General features: G+C 44.3%; 3 protein-coding genes across 3 annotated transcripts; 1 reads left to right on the forward strand and 2 right to left on the reverse strand.

The window, feature by feature from the left end:
• Positions 1–18: 18 nt before the first annotated feature.
• wfikkn1 (WAP, follistatin/kazal, immunoglobulin, kunitz and netrin domain containing 1) lies at positions 19–4,144 on the forward strand. Its single transcript, XM_031864578.1, has 2 exons — positions 19–1,474; positions 1,583–4,144. Exons 1-2 carry the CDS (start codon positions 1,208–1,210, stop codon positions 3,095–3,097), a joined length of 1,782 nt encoding a protein of 593 aa, XP_031720438.1. The 5' UTR covers positions 19–1,207; the 3' UTR covers positions 3,098–4,144.
• On the reverse strand, positions 3,745–6,460 carry mettl26 (methyltransferase like 26). Its single transcript, XM_031864580.1, has 6 exons — positions 5,848–6,460; positions 5,449–5,611; positions 4,665–4,724; positions 4,478–4,545; positions 4,174–4,252; positions 3,745–4,038 (listed from the first exon to the last, which is right to left on the reverse strand). Exons 1-6 carry the CDS (start codon positions 6,039–6,041, stop codon positions 3,982–3,984), a joined length of 621 nt encoding a protein of 206 aa, XP_031720440.1. The 5' UTR covers positions 6,042–6,460; the 3' UTR covers positions 3,745–3,981.
• Positions 6,461–8,175: 1,715 nt separating this feature from the next.
• ccdc88aa (coiled-coil domain containing 88Aa) lies at positions 8,176–24,895 on the reverse strand. Its single transcript, XM_031864435.1, has 28 exons — positions 24,454–24,895; positions 24,280–24,371; positions 22,551–22,656; positions 20,990–21,059; positions 20,355–20,413; positions 20,181–20,264; positions 19,674–19,814; positions 19,269–19,444; positions 18,196–18,277; positions 17,206–17,364; positions 16,918–17,064; positions 16,604–16,748; positions 15,502–16,179; positions 15,217–15,422; positions 14,912–15,106; positions 14,488–14,618; positions 14,246–14,387; positions 13,961–14,134; positions 13,590–13,751; positions 13,173–13,450; positions 12,917–13,060; positions 12,602–12,788; positions 12,220–12,365; positions 11,884–11,976; positions 11,222–11,433; positions 10,577–10,654; positions 9,551–9,616; positions 8,176–9,269 (listed from the first exon to the last, which is right to left on the reverse strand). The coding sequence occupies exons 1-28, from the start codon at positions 24,514–24,516 to the stop codon at positions 8,176–8,178; spliced, it is 5,310 nt and encodes a 1,769-aa protein (XP_031720295.1). The 5' UTR covers positions 24,517–24,895.
• Positions 24,896–24,973: the final 78 nt, after the last annotated feature.

The following is a 24,973-nucleotide window of genomic DNA, read 5'->3' on the forward strand; positions in this document are numbered from 1 at the left end:
CATTGTGGGAATATTTTTTTTTGTACCCTTTCCTTTGTCCAGTGCAGGGCCGCCGTTGCTCCAGTGCAACAAAACCCGTTGGGAGGGTGGGTTTTTGGGGGGGCTGAATTGATTAGCCGCTCTCTCGGTATTGGCCAGTTTCGGATAACCGGCACGTCGCTGCAGCGCATGAATACAGCGCGGTCAAAAGTCACCCAGAGGTTGCGGGGGTCACTTTTAATGAAAAGGTGCGGGGTGCTAGTTCTCACCGCCCCGAGGCCTGCGCCGGGACAAAGATGAGTCGCACACTATTGAAAATGTGGCGCTTCACGCCTTCCCACCTGACCGTGGCATCTCTGAGCTAAAGTGACCGACGTCTAGACAAGAAGGACGTAAACATGTTTTGCTGCCCAAACATGATGCGACACGCCCCGTGTTTGGTTTGTGGCGCATTCCGCTTTTTCACAGTTTGCTCTGTGATTTGTGCAAGAAGAGAGTAGTGTCTACAGAAGTTTACGCTTCTTAAAAACTGCGGATAATATTAAATTATAACCGAAAATCAACTATAGAACTAACAACTTCACCAGCTCTCTGGAAGAAAACGGCTGATTCTCTTATTTATGAATGGCACCTCTATAAATATTGTCTGCACACGTTTAACGTTGGATTTCTCACCGGAATGTGTAGCTCCGTGCACCCGGTTGTTGGGACAGCTTGCCACCACGGCCACACGTTTTCTTTGATGATTTTACAATGTTTGTCCAGTTGCTTAGCGCATGGTGCTGCTTCATAAGAGTTCCAGACACTGGAGGACCATGGGGGCGGTCAGAGGGGCTGCCCTTTCCACCTCCATTCACTCTCTGAAAGGCTGATGTTGCGTCTTTCTCTCTCATTGTGCACTTTCGTTCGCTGTTCGGGGAAATCGCCCTGAATGAGAGTTTGCCCATTGTTGCAAGAGTTTTGGTTATCAAGGCAAATATTTCATGCAACCAAACTGCATTTTACACGCGTTTTTCTTGGATATTTTTTGTTCAATACATGTCCAGCGCATGGGAACTCGTCTTGATCTTTGGAATTGCTACAACGCTCCTCTCTGCGCGCAGCAAACTCCTTTCCACATGCTGAACGGACGACCACGTTCGCGCATCGACAGTAGATTTATTTCAGATTTGAAAACCTAAAGGAGGAATGGATTTACTCGGTTGGCGACTCATGCAAAAAAGCAATAATGTATAAAATCCCTCTACAACTTTTGGAGGATAGATGTCTGAAGGATACAAGTTGGAAAAATGCACCCAACTCAAATAAACTAGTGATAGGATGGATACGTGCGTATTTGTTGATGCTCCTGGTTTGCGAATTACCCGAACTTTCTTTGTGTGCAAGTGTGGCAGGATCCAAAGCTGAACACGAAGGATTTTGTCCTAACAAGCTGAATTCCAATCTCTGGGTCGATGCGCAAAGCACCTGCGAGAGAGAATGCAACGTCGATCAGGTGGTGTTATTTATTTTATCCTCATTATTGATTAACTTATAATCGTGTGTTCATTTGGTGTTTTGTTCATTTAAATCTGCTTTCATAAATGCTGTTTTGTGTGTGCAGGACTGTGCAGACTTTGAGAAATGCTGCACCAACGTGTGTGGTTTCAACAGCTGTGTGGCTGCACGTTTCTCTGATGGCACCCCTGCCCAGCCAGATGGGCAGGGTGGAGGAGAAGGAAGTGATGCCCCCACCTCCACAGCTACCTGCGAGGGCTTTCTCTGCAGCCAGCAGGGAGCGACTTGTGACATCTGGGATGGACAGCCCATCTGCAAGTGCCTGGACCGGTGTGAGAAAGAGCCCAACTTCACGTGCGCTTCAGACGGCCTCACCTACTTCAACCGCTGCTACATGGACGCAGAGGCCTGCATTCGTGGGGTGACTTTAACTGTGGTCCCCTGCCGCTTTTACCTGGCCGGGCCCCACACCAGTCCACTGCCTCAGGACACTACAGCTAACCCCACTCCGACATCCTCCCAGGAGGACCCCATGCCCCCCACACTGTACTCCAACCCTCACCACCAGTCCATCTATGTCGGAGGCACAGTCAGCTTCCACTGTGACGTTATTGGAGCCCCCAGACCTGATGTAACATGGGAGAAACGGAGGGAAAGGCGCGAGCGGCTCGTCATGAGGCCTGACCAGATGTATGGCAACGTGGTTATCACCAACATCGGTCAGCTTGTCATTTACAACGCCCAGGTGTGGGATACAGGTATCTACTCATGCATCGCACGGAATTCTGTGGGAGTTCTTCGTGCAGAATACCCGCTGTCTGTCATCCGCCGGGCCGGCGACGATTTCTCTGAAGACCCTGAGATGCCCATGGGAAGGCCATTCTCACCAGCAGACTGCCTGGCTGAAGTAGACCTGAGAGTGTGCAGTGGTGAGCGTCACGTGGACTGGTATTATGACAGCAAGCTGGGCTCCTGCATGGCCTTCAGCAATGGCGGATGCGACGACAGCCGCAACCGATTTGAGTCTTATGAGGAGTGCAAGGCCTCCTGTCAGAGAGAAGGGATGGGCATCTGCTCCCTGCCTGCTGTCCAGGGCCCTTGTAAATCTTGGGAGCCACGTTGGGCCTGGAATTCCCTCTTGAAACAGTGCCAGACCTACGCCTATGGTGGCTGCCATGGGAATGCCAACAGCTTCAGCACCAAGAAGGATTGTGAGGCAAACTGCCCACAGCCCAAAAGGAAACCTTGTAAGACCTGTCGGGTGAAGGGGAAAATGGTGCCCAGCTTGTGCCGGAGTGACTTTGCTGTCGTGGGGCGGCTGACAGAGCTGGTGGAGGATCTGGACTCAGGGTTAGCCCGCTTTAGCTTGGAAGAGGTCCTGAGAGATGAAAAGATGGGATTGACTTTCCTCAATACCAAACACCTAGAGGTGACTATTGCCAAGGTAGACTGGAGCTGTCCCTGTCCCAATATCACCATGGAGGAAAACCCTTTGCTGGTGATGGGTGTCGTGCAGGATGGCATGGCCATCATCCAATCAGACAGCTACGTCAGAGCCATAACTGAACGCAGACTCAAGAAGCTACGTGAGGTCCTAAATAAAAAGACCTGTGAGGTATAGTAGAAGTCCCAAGACTCGGACCCGTTGGCCCACATAGGGTCTGTGGTCACCTTTACCTTTAGCACTGAACATGGGCATTAGAATTGCAAGCTGATATATTTAATAACTCTTTTAATCAAATGACGCAAATGTTATGTTAATGTAGATATGAGATATAATTTACATGTACAATATATATTCATTGCAACACAGGTTGTACTACATTCCAGGTGTGTTGTGAGTCCATTAATATCAATGCTGAAATGTTACTATAAATATAGATATTCTTTCTTTTGACATGTATTCTGTATGTTTCTGAAAAATAAGATAGTAGCCACACAAGTTGATCAACTTACAAAAATGCCTAGCTTGTGCCGCTATAGGAATAGACGCCTAAATAACCTCTATATTGTGTTTTTCTGTTTTATTGTATTGTGTTTATTATATATTGGGCTCTTTAGACTTGTCATTTAGGTGTGTTGTAGGTTTTTTTCCGTTACCTTTTGTTATGTATGATTTCAAGATCTAACGCGCAGCACATTGCTTCTTCAATATCTCCCTTTGCAAAGCACTTCTTCTAACGTAGTTTTACTGACAGTCTGCAAACTGAATGAAGAAAAAGAAAGAGTAGTTGTCTGCATCAAGGCACAGATAGCACAGAGACAACATATCAGTGAGCCTTTTTACTCAAGTGTCCAATACAGAAGAATATATGATGGATTACAGCAGTTCAGTTTGGATCAAACAACTTCATTTGTGTCAATTTGTTTCAGAATATGGGGAAACAATTCATTGAAAGTTCTGGAAAATTTGGCAATGTATCCAAGCTTCAAGTGTGAGTTAAGGCGTTTTGACCCTCCTGCTCTAATACTGGTCTGCACCCAGAGAAGGAACCGCAGGAGTCTTCACACCAAACTCTCCTTCCTGAACAGAAGACACTTGTTGTTTGCAGGCATGTCCACCTAGCAAAGAAAACATTTGAAATCAGACATCGGTAGGCCGACATTACCATAACTGCATTGTTAACTTTGTTATCTTTTTATATTTTAAGGGGGAAAAGAAATTGTATTGGATGATTAAATGAGGTGTTTACTTGCCATTTTCTCCAGGAATAAACCGTTGCTTTGTGCTGTAGAACTGAGGAGGGAGATATCCCTGAGCCCCCACTCGGAGTTCCTGTACGATTAAAACAAATATAGCCTCATAGTTTGCATTATTTATTGAACACGAGCTTTCATGATTATCTATACAATGCTATTCTCTCTTCCACAAAGCAAACAGATGCTACTGCATGTCAACGTGAAATCCATGGCTGCTCAAGAAAACCACTCATTTCCTTTCAAATCTCGCCACAAAAGAATTAACTTCCACAATCATCACAAAGATTGTAAAACCAGTTACCTCTGCCGTAGGCTGTAGTCAAAGTCAATATTACTTTGAGGGGTGATCTGACCATTCACTGCATAGGGCTGAGGGGAACAACAAAGGATGTTATGTAGCATTTATTGACATTATATACGTTTAGATTTGATAATAACTTATCATGAATGTGGTAAGTGCATGTTTATAACATGCTTTTTCCACTTACCCCATATATCAACAGAAGGCCCTGCGGCTTCAGCACTACTCCAGCCCCTTTGAATAAACCCTAGAAGAAGAAATCATGATTCCGTCACATGTGGTGGGGGTTGAGAGGCAGGACGGATTACTACTCTAGTCCATTTTGTTCTTGGTCTCTTTTATAGACTCAGAGACCGGAGGCAGGAATTGTAAAAAGGCATCGCGGTACAGTCATGAGTTAAAGGGGTCATACTGTGTATGTACTCTGGGGGACAGACGCTGGAATATTTCAGCTTAATGGAAACACCAGGACCAGCCGATAGATCACAGCACAAAACTGGCCAGACGTTATCAATTTTAAAAGAAGAAATTAAACATTTCCCTGGTAGAGATTTAAACCACAGCTATGTTTGGGTAGGATCAGCTTGACCCACTAGGACGGCACAGAGTAACTAGTTTTATGCTGCATTGATTTATTACATGCTTTAAAGAAATATGCACCATTTAATAATGCAAAGCAAATAATAAAGGCCTCAAAACTTGATTTTATCTACGGGCCCCACAGCGACACAGAGCCTGAAGATTAGGGAACAATGCAGATGATGCTTTAACATTTCAGTTTATATTGTGCTTTAGTGGTGCATACGGTGATACCAAACGTGCAATATATCAAATTACCACACATATAATATGGGGCCTTCAGGGGTCCTGAGGGACCCAGGGAAGTTTTGGGCAAGGTCCTTAGGTCCTTGGGTTAGATAAGACCAATTACGTGTTAATATAAGCAATTATAAAAAAATCAGCTGTCCTACCTCAGTGCAAGCCATTGGAGAAATGTGGATCATATTGATGTTGACGACCAGATCGAGGCTCTCTGGCTGAATGCCTCCCCAGTACTGATAGGGCAGAGAAGCATCCAGGTGGATGGCAGGCCTCACATTGTGCAGCTGGTAGTGGGCTCTGTACGCTTCGATACTGAGGATAGGAACAAAAGACATGATTGTAAAAGCACAACAAAACACAGTTATGCATCAGTAGTATTAAATAAACTACCGTAATACCCAAATTCAATGGCCAGTGCCTTGATTCAAGTTTGCTACGCAGAATCGAATAAATACCGTATATAACCGAGTTTATCAATTGTTTATACGGTACCACAATGATGTCATTTTTTTTTTTTTTACTAACTGATACACACAGACTGTGTTTACCTGGCAAGAGACTGGCGGTCATACTCTGAGGGCTGCCAGATAATGTTCCGCAGGGCCTGAGCGAAGTGTGTGACATGCTGCCCGGTACCGGAGGAGATCTCCAGAGCCTGCAGGGATCTCCCGGTGTTCACGCTCTCCCGGAGCGCTGCGAGGATGGGTTCCTTGTTCCTCTCCGCGGCGGCGGCGTTCAGCATCGTTCCAAACACCGGGTATAACCGTCGAGTTATGCGGTACAGTTTATGAAACAACTCCAGTACAGCTGGGTAACGTCGGTCCAGATTGAATAACTCAACACCACCCACGAATGTTTTATTTTCGGGTGAAAATGGTCCACTTCCGCGTTATCTCACGTGACTGAAATGACATCCAATGGGAACACCGGACGGGCTCAAGCGCACCTCTTTGGCACAGACGTTAGACCGTCTTCTCCGACATAAATACTCAGTAAACCGTAAGTAGAATTGCCTTCCAGCGCGTGCAAATAAAACAAACGCACATGGATATTAGTTTGGTGATCGCTCTCACATCACTCCGCGCAGAATATCTCCGCTCCCGCGAGCAAAATTGCTTTGAGCGCGAGGGGCGTCCCCTAGCGCGCGACTACTATCACTGCTCTTCTGCTCGCGAAGCTTTCATCTGCTCTCTTGCAAAACTTCCACCTCCTTGCTCGCGAGTAGTTTGGCTTTTTGACAGTAAGTGACCCAGTCACCATTCTTTGCCCAAGGGAATTACCCACAAAGCATTGCAATGTGACGTTAAACACGGGGTAACCAGTGGACTCATGGACACGGAAAAAAAAAAAGGTAAACAAAGAGGACGGCTCACGTGTGTTCAGCCTGTCACATCAACTTTACTCAGAAACATTAAGGGTTAAAGATGGAACAAAATAAACATGAAATCAGAGAATATTTATTCATTTATTCATCAAATGTTTTATTTTATCATTGAAGCTGTTTTGACAAAAACGAGTAAATTATATGAAATCACTTCTCATCTTGTGAGGAACGAGCCTGGAAGACTTTCAAATCAGAGAGTACAAAGTATAAAATAAATACCCACAATTATACATCATATTTCTTGTTGTTTTCATGGTAACGTGATATGTTGCAGCAAAGTGCTGTCCCATTCGTATTCACACCATTTCAAGCCCTCACAGTCTCTCACACTCAACCACCAGGTGACGTCGTTTGTAATGTGTATTTAAAATGATTTAAGATGTTTTAAGTGTATTTGTGAGACCTTGGAAAGACAGCAGAACAGAATGAATGTTGTTATAATGCATTGTTGATATGACCTTCTTATAAAGTGTTGCCAAAATATCTTCAAATATTATATAGAAATATAAATACTGATTTAAGGCATATAGCATTTTTATCATTTCAAAAGAACATGTGTCTGCAGATTCAAACATATTGCTTTTATTACAATGAACTATTTTTATAAATATTTGAGTTGCCTTAGGTTCAAGATGACATCATTAACATGATAATGAATAGGCTGTTTGTGTGCTTTTTGGAAATTATGCAAAGGCACTAATAGGCGAATATAACAAAATGTGCAATAAATATGAGAAGCTGCCCCTGTGGAAAGGCTACCATATATTATTTCACTTTTATTGACCCTATAGACAATTCAAGGTAACGTTTGCCCACTCAGATGGTAAAGATATCTCGTCTGGCCCATGGAGTATAATAAAACAAAGACAACACAAGTACATATTTTACATATAGAGGGTTTCTTTATTTAAGGTAAAATAGCATTCAGGTACACACCTAATTTACAAGATTTACAGTTTCCCACACATTAATGTCAAATTTCCTCACGGCTCACATTTAAATCTTACAGACAAAGCAATCAACATGTAATAATTTAAAACATCTGTCTGAGGGACAGGACATGAATACAAACAGAAGAAATAAACAAAATGTTTTGGCAAACACAATTGTCACAAAACAAGATTTCCAATGTGGTAATCAAACAGACTTGCGTCCTAACACCAAAATGGGCAAAGGAGGACATCTGGAGGACATCTATCCATTCTTCAAAAAGACAGAATAGAACCAGAATGGAAAGATAATACTGTGAACTATTACTCAGGTATATGAATATGCCTTAAAAAGCTGGGAATGTTTCTAAATCTGTGTGGAGAAAAAAATCTAGTCACTAAAAATTATTTTTAGGATTATGGTATAGTCAGGTAGTCAATGGAATAAAATATATTACATTACAGGGACTTAAATAATGTGCTTCTGCTGACGTGATGAAAAGTGGCCTCGCAGATACCATCTTTATTAAATGACACAATATTCAATGATGTGACAGCTGCTTTCATGTGAGCAGCGTGTCCTTCTCCTCCAGCCCAGATGCATGTTCTGCATTCTGACTCTGCTCATTATCCACGTTGGGCAGTGTTTGTGGAGTGTCGGGAGTGAACTTCTGGCTCTCAAGTGGACCATTTTGCACTAGGGATGAATTCAGACAGAGGAAGGACTTGTTGTTTTCGAGGGCATCCAGACTGGTCATGGTCGTGACCACAGAATCACTGAAAATGGTGTTTGAGAAAACAGAGTTGAAAGTGAAAGAGGAGCCAAAAAGTGACTCCTGCACGGGAGGTTTGGGGCCATCTGTGGGAACGACAACTGTCGGGTCTCTGGGAGGTTTGACGGGAGGCATGGGCTCGGGCTCACTGTTATTGGTCTCAGGTTCAGGTTGACTCGGTGCTTCCTCCGGATTACTGCTCTTATCTGAAACCTGAACGGAGAGCGAGTCAGTCTTGACCGTCGCCCTGCAGTCACTGTTTACACTGGAGCGCCGGGACGATCCCTCTGCGGTGGAAATGACGCTGCTGGCTCGGGGGAGATGTTTGGGCGACTTGGACCCTTTCTGTTGCCCCTCTTTCCCCAGAGGGGTGGAGAAGCAGTTGAGGCAGCCAGACATTGAAGAAGATTTGCCCTGAACACACATCACTGTGATAGGTGAACAAGCTAAGGCCCGGGTTGTTTCCGTTTTGCTACAGCATGAATTTGAATTCATCCCATTGAGCACTGGGTTAGTTTTGGCTGTGCCCGCTGAATCTGACGAGCGACGCGTCACTTTCCCTCTTGACACCCTTCGGATGCTCTTTGTACCCCTTGTGAGCCAGAAGTCCTGAGAGAGCACAGGGTTTTTCTGCTTTGGTAGAGACTGGACAACTGAAGTCTGGCTGTTGGTGATGGGCATGGTAGAAGCTCTCTCCTTGTGCTGCTTCTGTGTGTGTTGTGGGGTGGAGGTATCCCTGGGGGGCAGGAAGGAGGAGGAGGAGGAGCGGCGTGACGGGGGCTGCTGGACAGGGCTGCTGCCATTTGACCACGGCTCATTTTCCAGGCTCAGGCTGAACTCACCGCTGCTCTCACTTTGAGCTCGACTCTGGACGCCATTCAGCCCTGGAAAAAGATTATGACGCTCTTTTAAAGAGCTACAATATATACAGAAATGTTCACTTCTATCATGAAAATGTGTCAGCTGTCTCAGCATATTCGGAATGACCAGCAGGGGGCAGCAGAGTCAAGTCTTTCTATAACAGTTGTTGGCCTCTGTAGTCAGGATAGAGATTAATATGAAACAAGGTCATGATTGCAATTTGATGGATTTGCTCTAATTCCTGAGCTGGTCATACATTTGTATGCTTGATGAATCCTCTCAACGTGTATGCACAGGGCTTTACCGTGATTTTGCAGCTCGTCGTTGTCCTCAAATCCAGATGGCACAGCGCTATCATTTGAATCCTTGTCTGTGGGGCATAAAAGGAGAAATCATCGAATGGTTATAAGCGAATGATGCTTTTCAGCACTTTTATTTTCAACTCCTAAAATGAGAAATGTTGTGCTATCTTTGCTCTACTCTCCTCTACACTTTATTCCAGCATCGAACTGATGACGATGACGTCAAACAAAACAGTGGCTCGTGAGTGCCTCTACCTGTCACCCAGAGCTCAGAAACATCTGGATCAGTGGTAGTGATGGTGACGTGGCCAGATGGTAGAGTGGTAGGAAGATGGAGGTGGAGGATGGATAAGATGGATGTGGTAAGGGATGAGGACAATGCGTTCTTCCTGTTCTCCTCAACATCAGCCTCTGACCCTTCCAGCCACGCTGAGCTGTCTGCCCACTGCTCCTCCTTGAGCAGGGCTGAGGGGTACGCCAAGCTGCTCAGGGCTGCATTGTTGGACCAAGGAGTGGAAGAAGTGGGAAGTGGATGAGGGAGAGGGATAGACGGGTGAACTGGTCTATGGAGGCTTTCTCCATAGACCACACACGCATCTAGAAATGTGGTGTTAATCCCTGCAGTACAGCTGGCTCCTGGTGGGGCAGAGCTCCTGCAGCACCAGTGTCCTCCTGCAATGCACCATTTCTTTGACCTCTGATAAATGACCCCAGATTGTCTTCAAATATAGCTATACTGCTAAAATGAATGCTGCAAATGCTTAAAAATGTATTATCATATCTTGAAATGAGGTCGGCATGGATTATTACTATTACTATTATTATTACATTACTACATTACTAACATATGTCTCGGGAGTATCCTTACTGACAATGATGAATCCTACTCACTCTAAGGTTACTTTGATGTTACGCTATGTAATAGAGAAAAGAATAAAGCATTGATACACTTAATATGATCAAGTTAGCAGTTAAATAAAAGGCTACAGTCAAGATGAGGGTCGACACTGTACCACAGTCTTTCTTACATATGGAACGCCGGAAGAGGGACTTGACTTTGTCTCTATCCTTCAGCCTGTTCCTCATACGGGGAAACATTTTGGTGGCTATTTAACAGCAAAGTGCAGCCACGTGGGAGGCCGACAAAGGAATGGATGCGAGCAGAGAGAGAGGGATGTAAGGGAGGAGAGAGGGAGGGAGGGAAGACAAAAGACAAGGGGAAAGACAGAAGGCAGGAGTGAAGAAACACATTAAGAAACAAGAAAGACACGGGGAAGACATATTGAGGACTGGTCACATGCACATATGCTTATTTTTAAACACATTGCAATACCTGCATTATTTAGTATTTATTACACAGTTTTACTTTAAAATCCATTTATCTGATATTTTGCTGGAGGCGGAGGGGACAGTTTTGTCAAATGTTGGGAAGATGTCTGTTCTACAAATACAACTTCATGTGTAGATGTGACTGCTGTGGTTCGCCCATGCCGCCCTGTCCCTCTGGCTGTGGACTTGATTCGACATGAAGACACTCCTGAGTGATATTTGGGCCCTGCCTCTGATGATGATCATGGCTGAAGCAGTGAATCGGGGATTTTGGAACTCTGATGAGACTGCTCCTGTCAAGTCAATGGGAGATGATCTGGTGAATTCAAGAAGGTCCTACTCACTGCTGTTACGTTGGGGTGAGATGGCATCACCTGCTGAGGTGGATGCTGAGCCTCCAGAGCCATCTGAGCTGATGAAGGAGTTGTTCTCGTGACAGGAGAGGTGCTGCTCAGCGACGCCTGAGTGTGTGGGTGTCGGCGGGCAGTCGGGTCCATGCTCACGGCTATTGGATTTAATCAACTTCTTCAGTTTCAGAGTGATCCAGTTTCCATGTCTTTGGAAGGGCAGATTTACAAAAATCAATCAATCACCAATCATGCAAAGGTGAAGCCTAGCAATTGACGTACATGTTTGCCTGATAAACAGATTAAACAATACATATTTAATGCTGCTGTTATCAATATTCTTACACTAACAAATCTGCAATTCCTCTCAGCTTTACGGAGCATTTTAGCATCTTGCTGCTCATTGTTTTGGTTTTACTGTTTTGGTATTTTGTTTTTTTTGTATTACTGACTACGCTATGAACATTTCTTGATTGATTAAATAACTGTGTATATTATGAACTGTAATGTATGTGAGCCGAAAATGACATGGTCAAGTACCACATCAAAATGTATAAGGGGCTGAATGTGAAAACTAAAATGTGGCATGTCACAGTCATTTCACCGTAAAAAATAAAAGAAACAGATGATTGTATGTCACTATATTGCAGGCAACTTACCTACGTGGAGGCGATGGCTCATAGAACTTGTACTGGTCCATTATCTTTTCCTCCAGCTTCTCCTTCTGTCTCCTTAGATCATTAAGCTTGCCACTGAATAGGAAGAGAGGCAGATAGAAAGATTTATCATTTAAAATAAAAGTTTAGAATTGTGGGCCAGCTGTTGATTACTGTGGTATTTTGGTGTACATAAGCTACATTTTGGGCTTTTTGCAAGTATCAAACACTTCAATGTGTTAGATAATTAACACGTTACTGTAACATGCTGTAAATCAACACATAAGACTGTTTTTAGTGCTACATTATCTTGTTATGGTGTTGTCCCTATTTGCTTACATATACTGTCGCTCTTCAACGTGAAACAGATCCTTGCTCTCCATAGTCTGCTCCAGCAGGGTTCGGTTCTGTAGCATCAGGGTCTCGATCTGGCTGAGCAGGTGGCGATTCTCTTCCTCCAGGTTGCCCTTCAACTGGCTCAGCAGCTAGACATCACACAGACAAGCAGCCATATGTGCACAATATATGCAAAACACACTGTTGTGCAATTATTGAAAGAAAGAAATTGCAGGACTATACATAAAGCCAGCTTATTGAGACTATGAAGACACTCTGAAGCATGTTAGTCCAGAGTGTGCTGAGGTTAAGAGGTAATTACAAGGTATATTTATATTATTTAATAGGCAAAACCACACCAGCTCAACCTGCTGCATGTCAATACCTCACACTGGTTGGTGAGCTTTGTGGAGGAGATGTCCAGCTGCTGGAACTCCTTCTTGAGTTTGGAAAAGTCCGCCTCCAGCCAGGTGTGCTCCAGCTTGGCCTCATTCAGCTGGCTCTTGAGCTGTTTGTGATCCGCCGTCAGCAACTCATTGTCGTTAACAAGCTGACGGTGTGTCTGGTTCAGCCTAAAAAAAAAGAAGATGTACGGTGATATCTAGCTCCTTGTGTAAGCCCACATCCATTCATTTGTCTGGGTGTGCATTAAGTGTGTACATGCTCTCGTGGGCGTGTGCATGTAATGTTGCCTCCTCACCACTCCTTCTCATCACGGAGTCTGCAACACTCAGCAGCAGTGGTCCTGTGCTGTTCTTTCTCCAAAGCCATCCTCATTTGCTCCTCCTTCACAGCTTTCTCTAGGTCTTCTAGCTTGATCCGCTGCTGCAACAGGCTATTGTACCTAAAGATACCACCAATACACACACGTGAACATGCATGAATACACACACACACACACGAGACTATGCAGGGATCTCGTACTACACGGCATGTTGATAGTGCCTTTCCCCCACCTGTCCTGCAGTGTGCGAGACTCCAACTCCAGTGTGCGATGGGCTTTTTTCAAACAGCCATGCTTGCCCATTAGGGCCTCGTACTCCATGGCTTGCCGTTCATGCAGAGCTGCCAGCCGCTCGTGATCTCTTAATAGCTGCTCTTGAACACCGCGCAGCTCTTCACGTTCCCGTATGGCATTGTCCCGTTCGCTTTCTGTCCCTGACTGCTGCTGCTGCAGCTGAGCATTCTGGGCCATGAGGGAAGCACTCTGTGAGTTCAGACTGGATTTTTCCACCTGGAAAAGTTAGGGATTAGGAGTTAATGTAACATTTCAGTGTGTATTTTCTGCATGCTTGCATGCTCTTGCAGAGGCGTGAATATACTTGTGTGTATGTTTTGTGTACCACAGAGAATAGTGTCTGTTGCAGTGTCACCTGCAGGTTTGCATTGTGTGTCTGCAGGGCCGTATTGTTCTCCTGCAGTGAGGCAGCCTGCCTCTGCAGGGCGAGGATCTGAGCCTGCTGACTGTCAGACTGACTTTCCAGCTGCCTCAGCTGGGCCTGCATTGCCTGGCGCTCTGCCTCAAGTGTCGCATTCTGGAGAGGAGGAGAGGAGATTATTGTAAAACATGACATGGAAAAACAGGAGGTTGTGTTAACTTTATACCTTCAGCACATTGTTTGGTCTACTATTAGCACAAATTAACATCAAAGGCAAGTGCTAGTGTGTGTTAAGAACCAATAGTACCATTTAAAAAATAGTTCACTATATAGATCATTTACTTTGATAAAGGCCAGCCACTTACATGCCTCTCCACTTCAATGAGACGGTCTTTGAGCTTCAGCAGTTCTTTGGTGGCCTCCTGGCTTTCACGCAGCCATTCGCTCATTGCCTTGCCAGTCTCTCTGGCAGGGGTGGGACTCGATGCCGTCCACTCTTCCTCCTGCCTCTGTTGCAAGGCCTCATAGCTCAGCTTCACCTGTGGGGTCAAAGGTCAAATGGATCTGTAGCAAAATACTATGTAATTTTTTCAAGGGAGGTTTGTGACGCTAACAGGCCTCCAAAAGGGAAATTGTATGACATGACTAACAGTCTTGAGCTCTTGACGCAGATGCTGGTTCAGGGTGGAGGATTCCTGCAGACGAGCCTCTAAAGCTGCCATCTTGTCCTCTTTAATCTGAAGAGATTTCTTCAGAGACGACTCTAATTCTGACTCCAGCATCTTGAACCTGCTGCAAAGAGGAAAGAAGAAATTCAGTACCAACTGTGGCATTATAACCTCATTTCTTACCATATTCACTTCAAAGGTTACTGGACGGGAACTCCAAGCACCTGTTGTCTGGTGCCTCCTTCTCCGCCTGCTCTGCACTCTCCTGGTTCAGGACCCTCATTTCCAACTCATGGGCCAGCGTCTCCAGTTCATTGTCTCTCTGCTGCGTCTTCAGCTTCTCGCTCACCAGCTCCTAAAGATGGACAGTATATGTGGATTTCACAAAACCTTTTTTTAAAGAGACATTTATTGACGCTTAACATCATTTTTTACACATCAAGAACTCATTTAATTCCACTGTTTAGGAAAGTATGTTTGTAAGTCTGTAAATGCGTTCTTGCCGTTGGAAGAATGTAAGCAAAGTTTGAACCAAAATCTGTGAAACACATGCTCACTGCTGCACTATCAGTGAAACGTTAGGGCGTGTCTGGGTAGATTATTTATACGGTCAGCGTAAACTAGACAGCACAGACTTCCTTCCCTCACCTCTCTGAGGGTGGCCAGGGTCCTCTGGTCGATAGCAGCTTGCTTGGTCAGTTCTCTGCTGTCTCTCTCCAGGCCTTTGACCCTCTCAGCAGTCTCTCTTAACCCCTCCACCTCCTTCACCAGAAAACGCATCTCCCTTTCCAGGCTGGCCATACAGATGTTACTGCTGTCTAAATTGGCTTCCTGGATTTCAGCCTAAAATAGAGACAGGTAGAACAGGAGCCATTTTATTGAAAGAGCAACATGAGTCTTTCAAACATTATCCTTCCTTAGGTAAGCAACTGACACAAAACAAGCCTACCTACCTGCTGGCGGAGTCGTCGATTGTCTTTCTCTAGCTGCCTCTTTTCCCTCTCCAGGGCTGTGGTTTCTTGCTCCAGGCTTTGCTTATCGTTTTCCAGTTGCTCCAGGCGCCGTGCAGAGATCCGAAGTTCCTCTAAAGTGGCCTGCAGACTCTGGTTCTCTGCTTCCAGCTCCTGAACCTCTGCCTCCAGACGCTGAACTTTCCTGTCTAAAGAGATGGAGTTGGGTCGTATGCTTGCATAACTGAATCTTTTACAGTGATTTGTGTTGTGATCAACAGAACCTACCAGTGTTATCAAGGGAAGTCTGTAGATGCTGGTTAACTGTGTCCAGGGCCCTGCACTTGGCCTCCAGTCGCTGTGTGTGCTTCCTGGCATAGGAGGAACGTGTTGGCAGACCTGTGATGATGCTTTCATGGCACGGACTACTGCCCTTCGAGCCAGGGGAGTGATCACGTGATCCAACAAAACAATGGAGCCTATTGTGATTGTTTTCTAAGACCTCCAGATCAGACATCAGCTCTTTGAGATGGTCTCCATGGTCTGCATCCTCTAGCTGTCCTTTCTCTTGAACAAGAAGGTCTGGATCATCTGTGAGGAGGATCTTACTCTGGACTTGTTCCAGATCTTCTGCATGGAATAGCTGATGACAGTTTGAATGCCCATTCAGCATCTGCTGTGTTACTGCACTGTGTGGGAATACATTAGTGCGGTATTCTACATTTGGGCAGGTGGTTTGCAACCCTGTGGGTTCATCTGTTGATGAGGTACAGTTGTCGGTGCTACAGATCCCCTGGCAGACGTGATCACCGTCAAGGTGGTGGCTATGTTTGGGCTGCATGTTTCTGTTAATCAAGGCAGCTCTCAGTTCCTCTACGGTCCTCAAGAGACTTCGGTTCTCCTTTTCCAGCTTCAGCATCCGACTGCAGGTCCTCTCACTCACCTCTTCGCTCAGAGTCTGCTGGCCTTTACACAAACACATGGTGGCAATTAGCTGAAGGAGATGAGGACTTGAGACAGACAGAATGAAAGACTAGTTGTAAACAGGTGCCATTAGGCTTTCCTTACACAGAGTTAGACACTCTCAGGGAAACCTTTAATATGTCTGTGCACAGTTTGATGAGTCTAGCTTAGCTCAGTTAGCCTACTATATATCTATAGCATCAGGGACATGCAAGTGTTAATCTCAAAATCACAATTAACGTTGTTTGGTGAAACATCTCCTGATATAAGAAATTCTAATGGAGCGCTTATGCATGCATGTATCCATGGATGAACACACTTACATAATTCACAGATGCATTTCCTTACTTACCCTTCGCTACTATTCCAATCAATACAATCCATTAATTCTCCCATTACGTCATCTTACTGGACCAGCAGCTCTTACCCTGAGAGTTCTCAGTGGTCTTGGTTAGCTGCTCTAACTCCCAGCCCAGGTGCTGGGACTCCTCCATGCTCCTCCTCTGAGCCAAACACAGAGCCAGGTTCTCCTCCTGCAGCTCCTCAGTGCGCCTCTGATCTGCCTCCCTCTCCTCAAGTGGGGAGACAAAGCATCAGCAGAGGCACGAGAACAGATTCTGTCCAGTCGCAGAACAGACTGGAGAATCGTTGAATCTAAAAGAGGACTTAGGAATCTAATGTTGAGTTCTAGATGATTTTGAATATTACTGCCACTGATCTCCTTGTGTGCAGATGTCTGACCTGCTCCATGTCATGGACCCTGGCCTTCAGCAGCAGACCGTGCTTCTCCAGCTGGTGTATTTTATCGGAGCGTGCCCTCCAGCCTGCCAACTGATCCTCCAGCACCTCTTTGGTCTCCTGTAGCACCCTGTTATCCTCCTTTAGCTCCTGAAGTACACACACATTCCCCGCCCCCCCCCCCCAAAAAAAAAAATCAATATTTGATTGTTGCAGGATTCTGTGATTTCCTGAGATCCAAGCATATATAATCAAAATGAACTGGTAAAGCATTTATAAGACTCCATCAACCTCCACTTTGGCCTTGTAGACCTCCATCTTGTGCAGTTGCTCCCTGTAGCGTCCCACTTCACTCTCCAGCTTGTCCGCCTTCATTGCTCTCTCTCTCAGGGCGTCCAGCTCGTCCCGGTAGGTGCGGGCTGCGCGGGCGTCTACAAGCAGCTGGGAGTTCTGGTGAAGGTTTACATCGAAGCATAGTTCATAGCAAAACATGATGGAGCCTTGCGTCATTCTTTCTTATCTAGTTCTGCAAGTCTTCAAGTGTCTCTCAGCATAAGTCAAAGTCAGTTTGTTACTATTATTTTTAATCAAAGCTGCATTGATCTTCAAAGAGTCATCGAATAGTTCCACGTAATTTTCGAATAGTATTTTCGCTTGAAATGTCCGTACCGACAAAACTGTATTCCATTCAACCTCTTCTTTTCATCCGATAAAATGTTGTGTGAAATGAGTTTGACTAAAATGACAAATTTATTGTTTTGGCCAGACTAGAATGACTGAAATATTCAATGTAAAAGGAGCATTTGACACATGGCTGGAACTAAATAAAAAAATGAAGAGAGAGAAAACATTTTGACTGAAAGTAGACTAACATTTTAACGACTTTTCAGTGACTAAAACTGGACTAAAACATTTTGAGTTAACTAAAATTAGACCAAAACTAGACTAAATCTATGAAGGATAAAAATGACTAAAGTGAGACTAAAACTAATAAGCATTTTTGTCGAAGGACTAAGACTAAATTAGTTGCCAAAATCAACATGTTGGAAACGAACCATGCAGCCAGAAGGCTAAAACAGAGAACACAAATGAGATCTCTCGTTCAGACAAATCCATAACAGCTTTGCTTGTATCTCTGAGTTCAGAGGTTTAAATTTGCTGTCATTAAGCACCGCTCTGCAGCAAAGTATGGTGTGCAATAATCTGTATAATCTGCAGAGCGATCAGGAGGTTACTGTGTGTCACCATCAGAAGGAGCTGCAATTCATTCTAACTACAAACCTCCTGCTGGATCCTCTTCAGCTCTACCTCCATGGTCTCAAGCTCATGTCTGCAGTCCAGCATCTGCTCGCTCTTCTCCTCTCTGGTGGGGTCCGATGGGCAGTGCAGAAAGATGAGCAGGCGGGCTGGTTAGAGTGAACTACTTTCCTTCCATAACTTAACATATCTTTATATACTGACCATATACAAATACTTCTTTGACATATTGTGTTTTGCACATTCAAAACAACAAGTAGAATTATCAATGTTGTTACACACATGCATTGTAAAACACACATAACCTGATTCCAACATAAAGCTTCTTAAGCCCCATTTTATTTTCTTCCTCACATGTTGTGGAGAAACCGATGCAGGTTCCGATGTACATTATGCACATGACAGAACTGTCTAAGGCCATACGTGATGCTTTCAGTCATATAGAGGCAGCAGTATGTCAATCCGAGCATCCCAACAAGAGAGGACAATACAGCCGAGTAAACGGGGTGGAGATCAATGATGGAGCTGAGATCTCGATTGGATCAGGGTTAGTGTGTGTGTGTGTGTGTGTGTGTGTGTGAGTGTACATGCTGTATTCGCTGAAATGCTGAGCCAATGTGGGTCAGTGGTGGTGCACAGCCATGGAACCTGCCAAGCAGGCAGTAATGTGGGCCAAACTCCCAGAGGCATCTCTTATCCTGTATATCTTTCTCTCTGCCTCTCATTCACTCACTACTGGCGGTTCCCCAGAGGACAGGTTAACTCTTTACCAACATCCATCCTGAAGTGAAACTCATACTATACCAAGAGACAACATCAAATTAAACCATCGCTTCGTGTGGGAATGGACAACTTCTACCAGTTTGTATTTTTGATCTCATGCCATTTGCGTTGTTTTTAGATTTCAGAACAACTGTTTTATGTTCTGGCATGTTTGCTGTAAAATGATTTAGTGACTGTACTATTCTCCTGATTGTGTACATTATATGCTAAACATTTAGCCACAAGGACTTTTCTTTCTCCTTTTTTGCTATTTGCTTTCTTGTTAAACTACATTGTACTTTTTTATTTTAGTGAATAAAGTGTTTAGTACTCACAGTTCTTGCCTAAGTCGTCTGATCTTGGCCTTAGAATCAGCCAGCTCCACTGCCAGGTGTTGTTGAGTACCTGTCTGCTGCTGCATGCTGGGGGAGTAGCTGCCAGACTGCGGGCTGGAGGGGCTATTGAGCAGGCTCACCACACCTTCCTTTTCCTGCATTAGCTCTGCTATAGTCTGCGAAACGGACAGGTTACAGATTAGCATTTGACTCAGTCCCCAATTTACCTCTTAAAATCTAGAACTGAAACCGTTTCACTGTCTACATAGAATTTCCATGACTTATAATGCATGCTTTGTAGCGACTATACACCCAAAATATCTTCATGTACTAAACATTTTTGGATTCACACCTAGGTTCACATAAAACCTGCAGTAAATATGTATCTCTTAAGATCAAACATACCTCTAGATGGGTGTCCCTCTGGTCCAGCACATGTCGGAGGTGCGTGGCCATGTTCCTCGCTACGACCTCCAACTCATCTGGGTGCACATCGCTGGACTCCAACCACTGCAGATCCAGCACGTTCTCCTGACTGTGGGTCACCTGGTAAACACGGACAGTCAGACAAGCAGGAAAAAACACGATATAATGGGAATGAATACATTATACAGTATATTGGCACAAGGATCCTTCATATGCAGCTACAAAATACAGTGTTGTCTTTCACTTCCGAATAAATCATTACTACTTCCAAGAATTTAATATAAACTGTATTTCTCATAATATCTTCAACTAACAATATATAATATATAATATAATATAATATAATATACAATATATAATATCTATGCTGGCTGTGAATCCTGCTGTATCTACAGTATTCCTTGTGTGTACTAGACACAAGCACAGCTACACACAAACTGATTTCCTGAACAACGTAGCTGTGGCATCTCATATGAAGTCATATACCTCCTGAATATGTGCAGCTATGGCAGCTTTCGTGTCAAAGTCAAGTGTTTGGATCCTCTCGATGTACTCCTCTTTTTCCTCACACTGAAAATAAAAACGTTAACAGATTTAGATCTCCACATCTCATGCAGTCTTGTCTGCTTCAGGATTTCTGATCAGATAGACAGGCTTTACCTGAACTGCACATCCCAACAGCAGCAGCAAAAGCTTCTTTGTTTCCTCCAGACTTTGCTCTGTTAAAGAGGAGAAAAAAGCTCATTATCTGAAATATGACTTATCAGATTGAAGCGCTGAGTGCTGCTGGCATGATTTAAGTAGAATAAACTGCTGGCTGGGGAATTTGGGTCACCACTTGCCAAAGCCTTACCATCACAAAGCAGCGTGGTCATCAGACTCATAGAATGCAACTGAATTCAAACTGTATCAGAAACTGTATCACAAGGCTTTTTTTGTGGAAAATGCTTGATTTTCATTATTCATTAATTACAAACAAAGATTATCACAAGTTTTGCATCGTCAACATTTTCAAAAATATTGAACAATTACATTATTGCTAGTAGTTAACTTGTCTAATTAGATGGGCTGCTTTAATTGTTATGGATTATGGATGTATTATTTTGTCAAATAAACTCTTAATCTTCTCTCAGAAGTTTTAGTTCGGCCACTTTAGCGATTATAATCGACCTATATTACACATGTCCTTATTGCAGGTAAATGATTGGAGATCAATGCAGTGCTTATTGACTGTCAGCAGACGGACCCGTCAGGCTTGAATTAGCAGCTCTAAGATGAGGAATAAAAGAGCATACCACAGTAAGGAGTCCTGCCAAGCAGCAACACGTTTGGCAAAGGAATCATGATTAATTGTCTCAGATGATCCTGAAAAAAAGAGAAACAAGGAGGGAGGAGGGTGGAGGAAAAAGGGAAGATGACGATACATTTCAGGCCGAACTAAAACAAGGACTAAATACAACACTTCTTGCGGTCCAGCCGAAGAGCTTGAATGGACAGCGACGTATGTACGTATGTACAGCACATAGCAGCTGCTTAAATACATGTATAGAAACACCGCCAACAAAGGGAGGAGCCTCTAAATGGGCAGATGACAGAGCCTGTTTCCCTGGTGCAGTGTTCGGTACAGCCTTGCATCAGCCTACAAATGGCTTATATCTATGCATGTGTGCACAGTGTGTGTGCTGGTGTGTGAGCAGTGTAATAGTGTTTGTTAATAGCTCCTGTTAGGAATGTTAGGAATACAGTGCCTTGCTCTATACCAATGTAAAGCACACCAGATGAATCTTTATTATGCCTTTCTTTCAGTTGAAATGTCAGCATGCTAACACCTTAAACTAAGAAAGTGAACATGGTAAACAACAAACATTATAGCTGCTAAACATTAGCATGTTAGCATTGTGATTGTAAAAATATTAGCATGCTGACTTAAGCATGTAGCTTAAAGTACCATTATGCCTCACAGAGCAGCTAGCATGTCTGTCATCTTCAACGTACCTTACAACATAAAAATAACCAAAATCAGATCCGGATGGGATTTTCACATGACAGCAGATTAAAGATTCAAGGGCTGCCCTACATCTACGTTTACTGCTTTGTACTTAAGAGTTATTCTAATAGAAGCAAAGGCATGAAGTCTGTCTCAGGAAAAACATAATACGGATGTTTTTCTCTCCTGAAGGGTCCTTGGATGGAGAGCTGCATTGGTTTAGATCAACATGACTAGAAGTAACCAAACCTTGAGTTTACCAAGAGTAAAATACAGTACAAAGGATAATTAGACACGATGTTATCAGATATGTTGTTAATCTGTTGTAACAAAAACAAAAAAACCCGTTCTTTTCTATATTTGTTCTTTTGCGCTGCTAATCTGAAGCTCTTGATCGACCCGTCCTCATTGAAATGACTTTTCTTGTGCTCTAAACAGCTCTTAGCAGAAGAAAGCTTATCTCGAATTGTACTTAATTACTCTGACACAGACGGCAAATCCAAGATTCGCCATCAGTGGTGTCCGCCCATGAATCTCATGACTTCATGTGTCCCCCTAAAGCTCTGTCTGTGGCTCTGACTGGGCTCTCTGCCGCACTCTAACCTCACTCCTGTGGCGATTACACAGCTGTGTACATGGCTGAAATTTAGGGCACGCATCTTAAGAGAAACTAGTTGATCTGCTGTGACACAAGTGCTACCGACTATCTGGTTTGCGCATGTGTGAGCTAGTGTGTGCGTGATGGATGATGCAAAGTTGAGTTGGAAAATCCAATGTTCAGATAGCATAATCTCGTGTAGAGAGAGAGGGAAAGCTTTGCGGCCTGTTTAGATACATATGGATGAGAGGGAGGAACATCCAAAACTCACCAGATAATACCTCTTGATTTGTTGGACAAGGAGGTTCAGGTTCTGGATCCTCTGACTTGGATCTCTGCCTACTTCCTTTGCACCCTGAGGTGTAGCCGAGGGATTTCTGAAGGCGTGACACAACATAAAGGCATTGTACTTGACATTTCTGCTACTCACAAACAAACAAACGGTTGTCAGCGGAATGGAGTGAGAGGGAGCTGCAAGCCAGTAAAAGTTTTGGCTCAGGGATCGCCATGAAAACATGTATGAGCTCTCTATTCATTCCTAACTTTAGCCCCTGTGATGTCATTCCTTTCAGTCAACAAACCGCACTGCTTGAGCCAAATGGGGTGGCATTAAACTTTTCCCCCAAAGGAAACTCTTTAGCTGGATTCTTGGGCTGTTGGCTCGGGCCTAATGTGGTCTGGGGTTGAGCTGTCATACATTATAGCTGAAATGCTGTCATTCATGAACCTTTGTGCAGTATAATAGGACAGACCTCACCTTGTTGCTCAGGAAAGGAAACCGGTTGTGTGCAGACATTAAGAGTAACTAGCAAAGAGATGGACTAACTTACACACAAATGTCTTCTATATATATAGACGTTAGAGTGAGGCAGAAAGGCAGATAGAAAGACACAATGAATGAAAGAGAGACAGAGATGCTGCCTTGCGGCCCGGTACATCACATGTTTTATTATGCCTTTCTCCATCTCTGTGCTGTTTGTCCGTTTCCTGTGACTCCTCCCTTCCCTTCCCATCTGTGTCCCAGTGCCACTAAACACCAGCAACGAGGCCCTAATCCCAGAGGGTCTCCCAATCCAGGAGATTATCCCGCCTCTTACCCTCCCCTCAGCGCAGCATTGTTTTGCATTTAGAGCTGGTTATTGTGACCCTGGGGGATGAGTGGGATGAATGCACACTGTAGACTCGGGGTGGCTAGACAGCGTTATCCACAAGTGCATTGGGTCATCAGTTTGTTTTACCTTTTCTCTGCAACTCTTCAATTTCAGTTCTACCATCGATGTCTAAAGTGTCTCCCAACATGAAGACTAGAACCAGGGTCTCACCACCTGTCACCTTACAGCAGTTTGTGTCACATTGTAAACTGCCAGATGACCATCACTTAATGTTTGTTATAGGTGCGGGTTAATTCCCTCAGAACATAAGGCACCCCAATCATAATCTCTTAAGTAGAGTCTTGACAGTATCTATGAATTTCCTCATGTCTTTGCAAATCTGTTCCTTATTTAGTCGATTACGTCTATAGATCTCCCTCAGTGTCTGTAACTTTCATGCTAATTCTTACATTTTTTGAGAAACCTAACCTGTAAGTAACGAGGAAGTTGCATTTGAAGACTGCTGCAGACTACAAAGATACCCTTTATTACTGCTGAGTGACAAAGCCAGTACTGTTGGTGGCTGGATAAGAATGTTAGCAGATGCTTGATACTGTATCAGTAGCTGCTGTAGATGGCACGAGGGGAGAAGATACCTAATTCTTTTAAAAAAACGACTTAATAAGGCTAAATAAGGAGGATTTCTAGTATTTGAACGATGTACTTTATCATCATCATCGTCATCATCATCATCAATTGCTACTGAAGTCTATGACAGTCAACAGCTTCAAAAGACAGGCTACCAATCTAAATCCCCATCTGGACACGGCTCACAATCTAAATTAGAAATGTGACAAATGAATGAATGTATAAGCTGCAAGGACGAAGATGTGGCATGAAGTGACTTACATTTGTGTCATTACAGCATTCAAGAAGACTCCGTCCAGTAACACAGAGAAGTCGAAGTGCATGTCCCCATCATGTGGCACGAATGTCCTCACCTAAATAACAAAGATAGGACACAGGATGACAGGTTGGTACCACAGTGTCTGACAGCAAATCAGAGCCGTCTGCAATACTTACCCAAGTGACAAGAGGGCTCAGCAGGAATTCATCCAGGCAGGGCAGAAAAACTCCAGTTTCCATCGCTACCAAAGGTTGTGTTTGAGAGATCTACACAGAAAATCCCAGTTATGTCAATCAGGGAGAAGAGTGGTAGCAGCCCAGTCTACATTTTCTTCAGAGGTGACACGGTCTTGCACGAGTGCACCATCCCAATTGTCCCGTCCATCTCATTTACACTAGTTGAGAAATGTCTCTCGGCACTGCGGTTTGTGCTGTCGGTGTTTTCACACACAGTCTGTCGCTACATTCAGCACATCCAGCAGTTTAAATGTCGCCAAATCGGCGTTCGAACATCACCATCCGTCAAATCATACCCGCATTTTGTCCCGCAACACCCCACACTCCGTTACATCCTCCTTGGTCCTCTGCAAAGGCATCTGCCGCCGGACCCCCCTCACCCCTCTCCTCCTCCTCCTCCTCCTCCTCTTCCCCTGCCCAGCACACAGAAAGAGTTAGCACTCTTTACAACAGTTGTTTT

The sequence above is a fragment of the Anarrhichthys ocellatus genome, unplaced genomic scaffold, assembly GCF_004355925.1.
Source record: "Anarrhichthys ocellatus isolate YVR2014 unplaced genomic scaffold, GSC_Weel_1.0 scaffold31, whole genome shotgun sequence".
In the NCBI taxonomy this organism is placed as follows: Eukaryota; Metazoa; Chordata; class Actinopteri; order Perciformes; family Anarhichadidae; genus Anarrhichthys; species Anarrhichthys ocellatus.

Excerpts from the sequence above, each read along its gene's own strand:
- wfikkn1 (XM_031864578.1), top strand. The coding sequence starts at position 1,208 with ATGTATAAAATCCCTCTACAACTTTTGGAGGATAGATGTCTGAAGGAT. Across the intron at positions 1,475-1,582 it reads GAGAATGCAACGTCGATCAG|GACTGTGCAGACTTTGAGAA; the intron begins GTGGTGTTATTT and ends TTGTGTGTGCAG.
- mettl26 (XM_031864580.1), bottom strand. The coding sequence starts at position 6,041 with ATGCTGAACGCCGCCGCCGCGGAGAGGAACAAGGAACCCATCCTCGCA. Across the intron at positions 4,546-4,664 it reads GCCTTCTGTTGATATATGGG|CCCTATGCAGTGAATGGTCA; the intron begins GTAAGTGGAAAA and ends TGTTCCCCTCAG. Across the intron at positions 4,253-4,477 it reads GACTACAGCCTACGGCAGAG|GAACTCCGAGTGGGGGCTCA; the intron begins GTAACTGGTTTT and ends TTAATCGTACAG.
- ccdc88aa (XM_031864435.1), bottom strand. The coding sequence starts at position 24,516 with ATGGAAACTGGAGTTTTTCTGCCCTGCCTGGATGAATTCCTGCTGAGC. Across the intron at positions 19,815-20,180 it reads TAGCTGCACATATTCAGGAG|GTGACCCACAGTCAGGAGAA; the intron begins GTATATGACTTC and ends CGTGTTTACCAG. Across the intron at positions 13,752-13,960 it reads TCATTGAAGTGGAGAGGCAT|AATGCGACACTTGAGGCAGA; the intron begins GTAAGTGGCTGG and ends CCTCCTCTCCAG.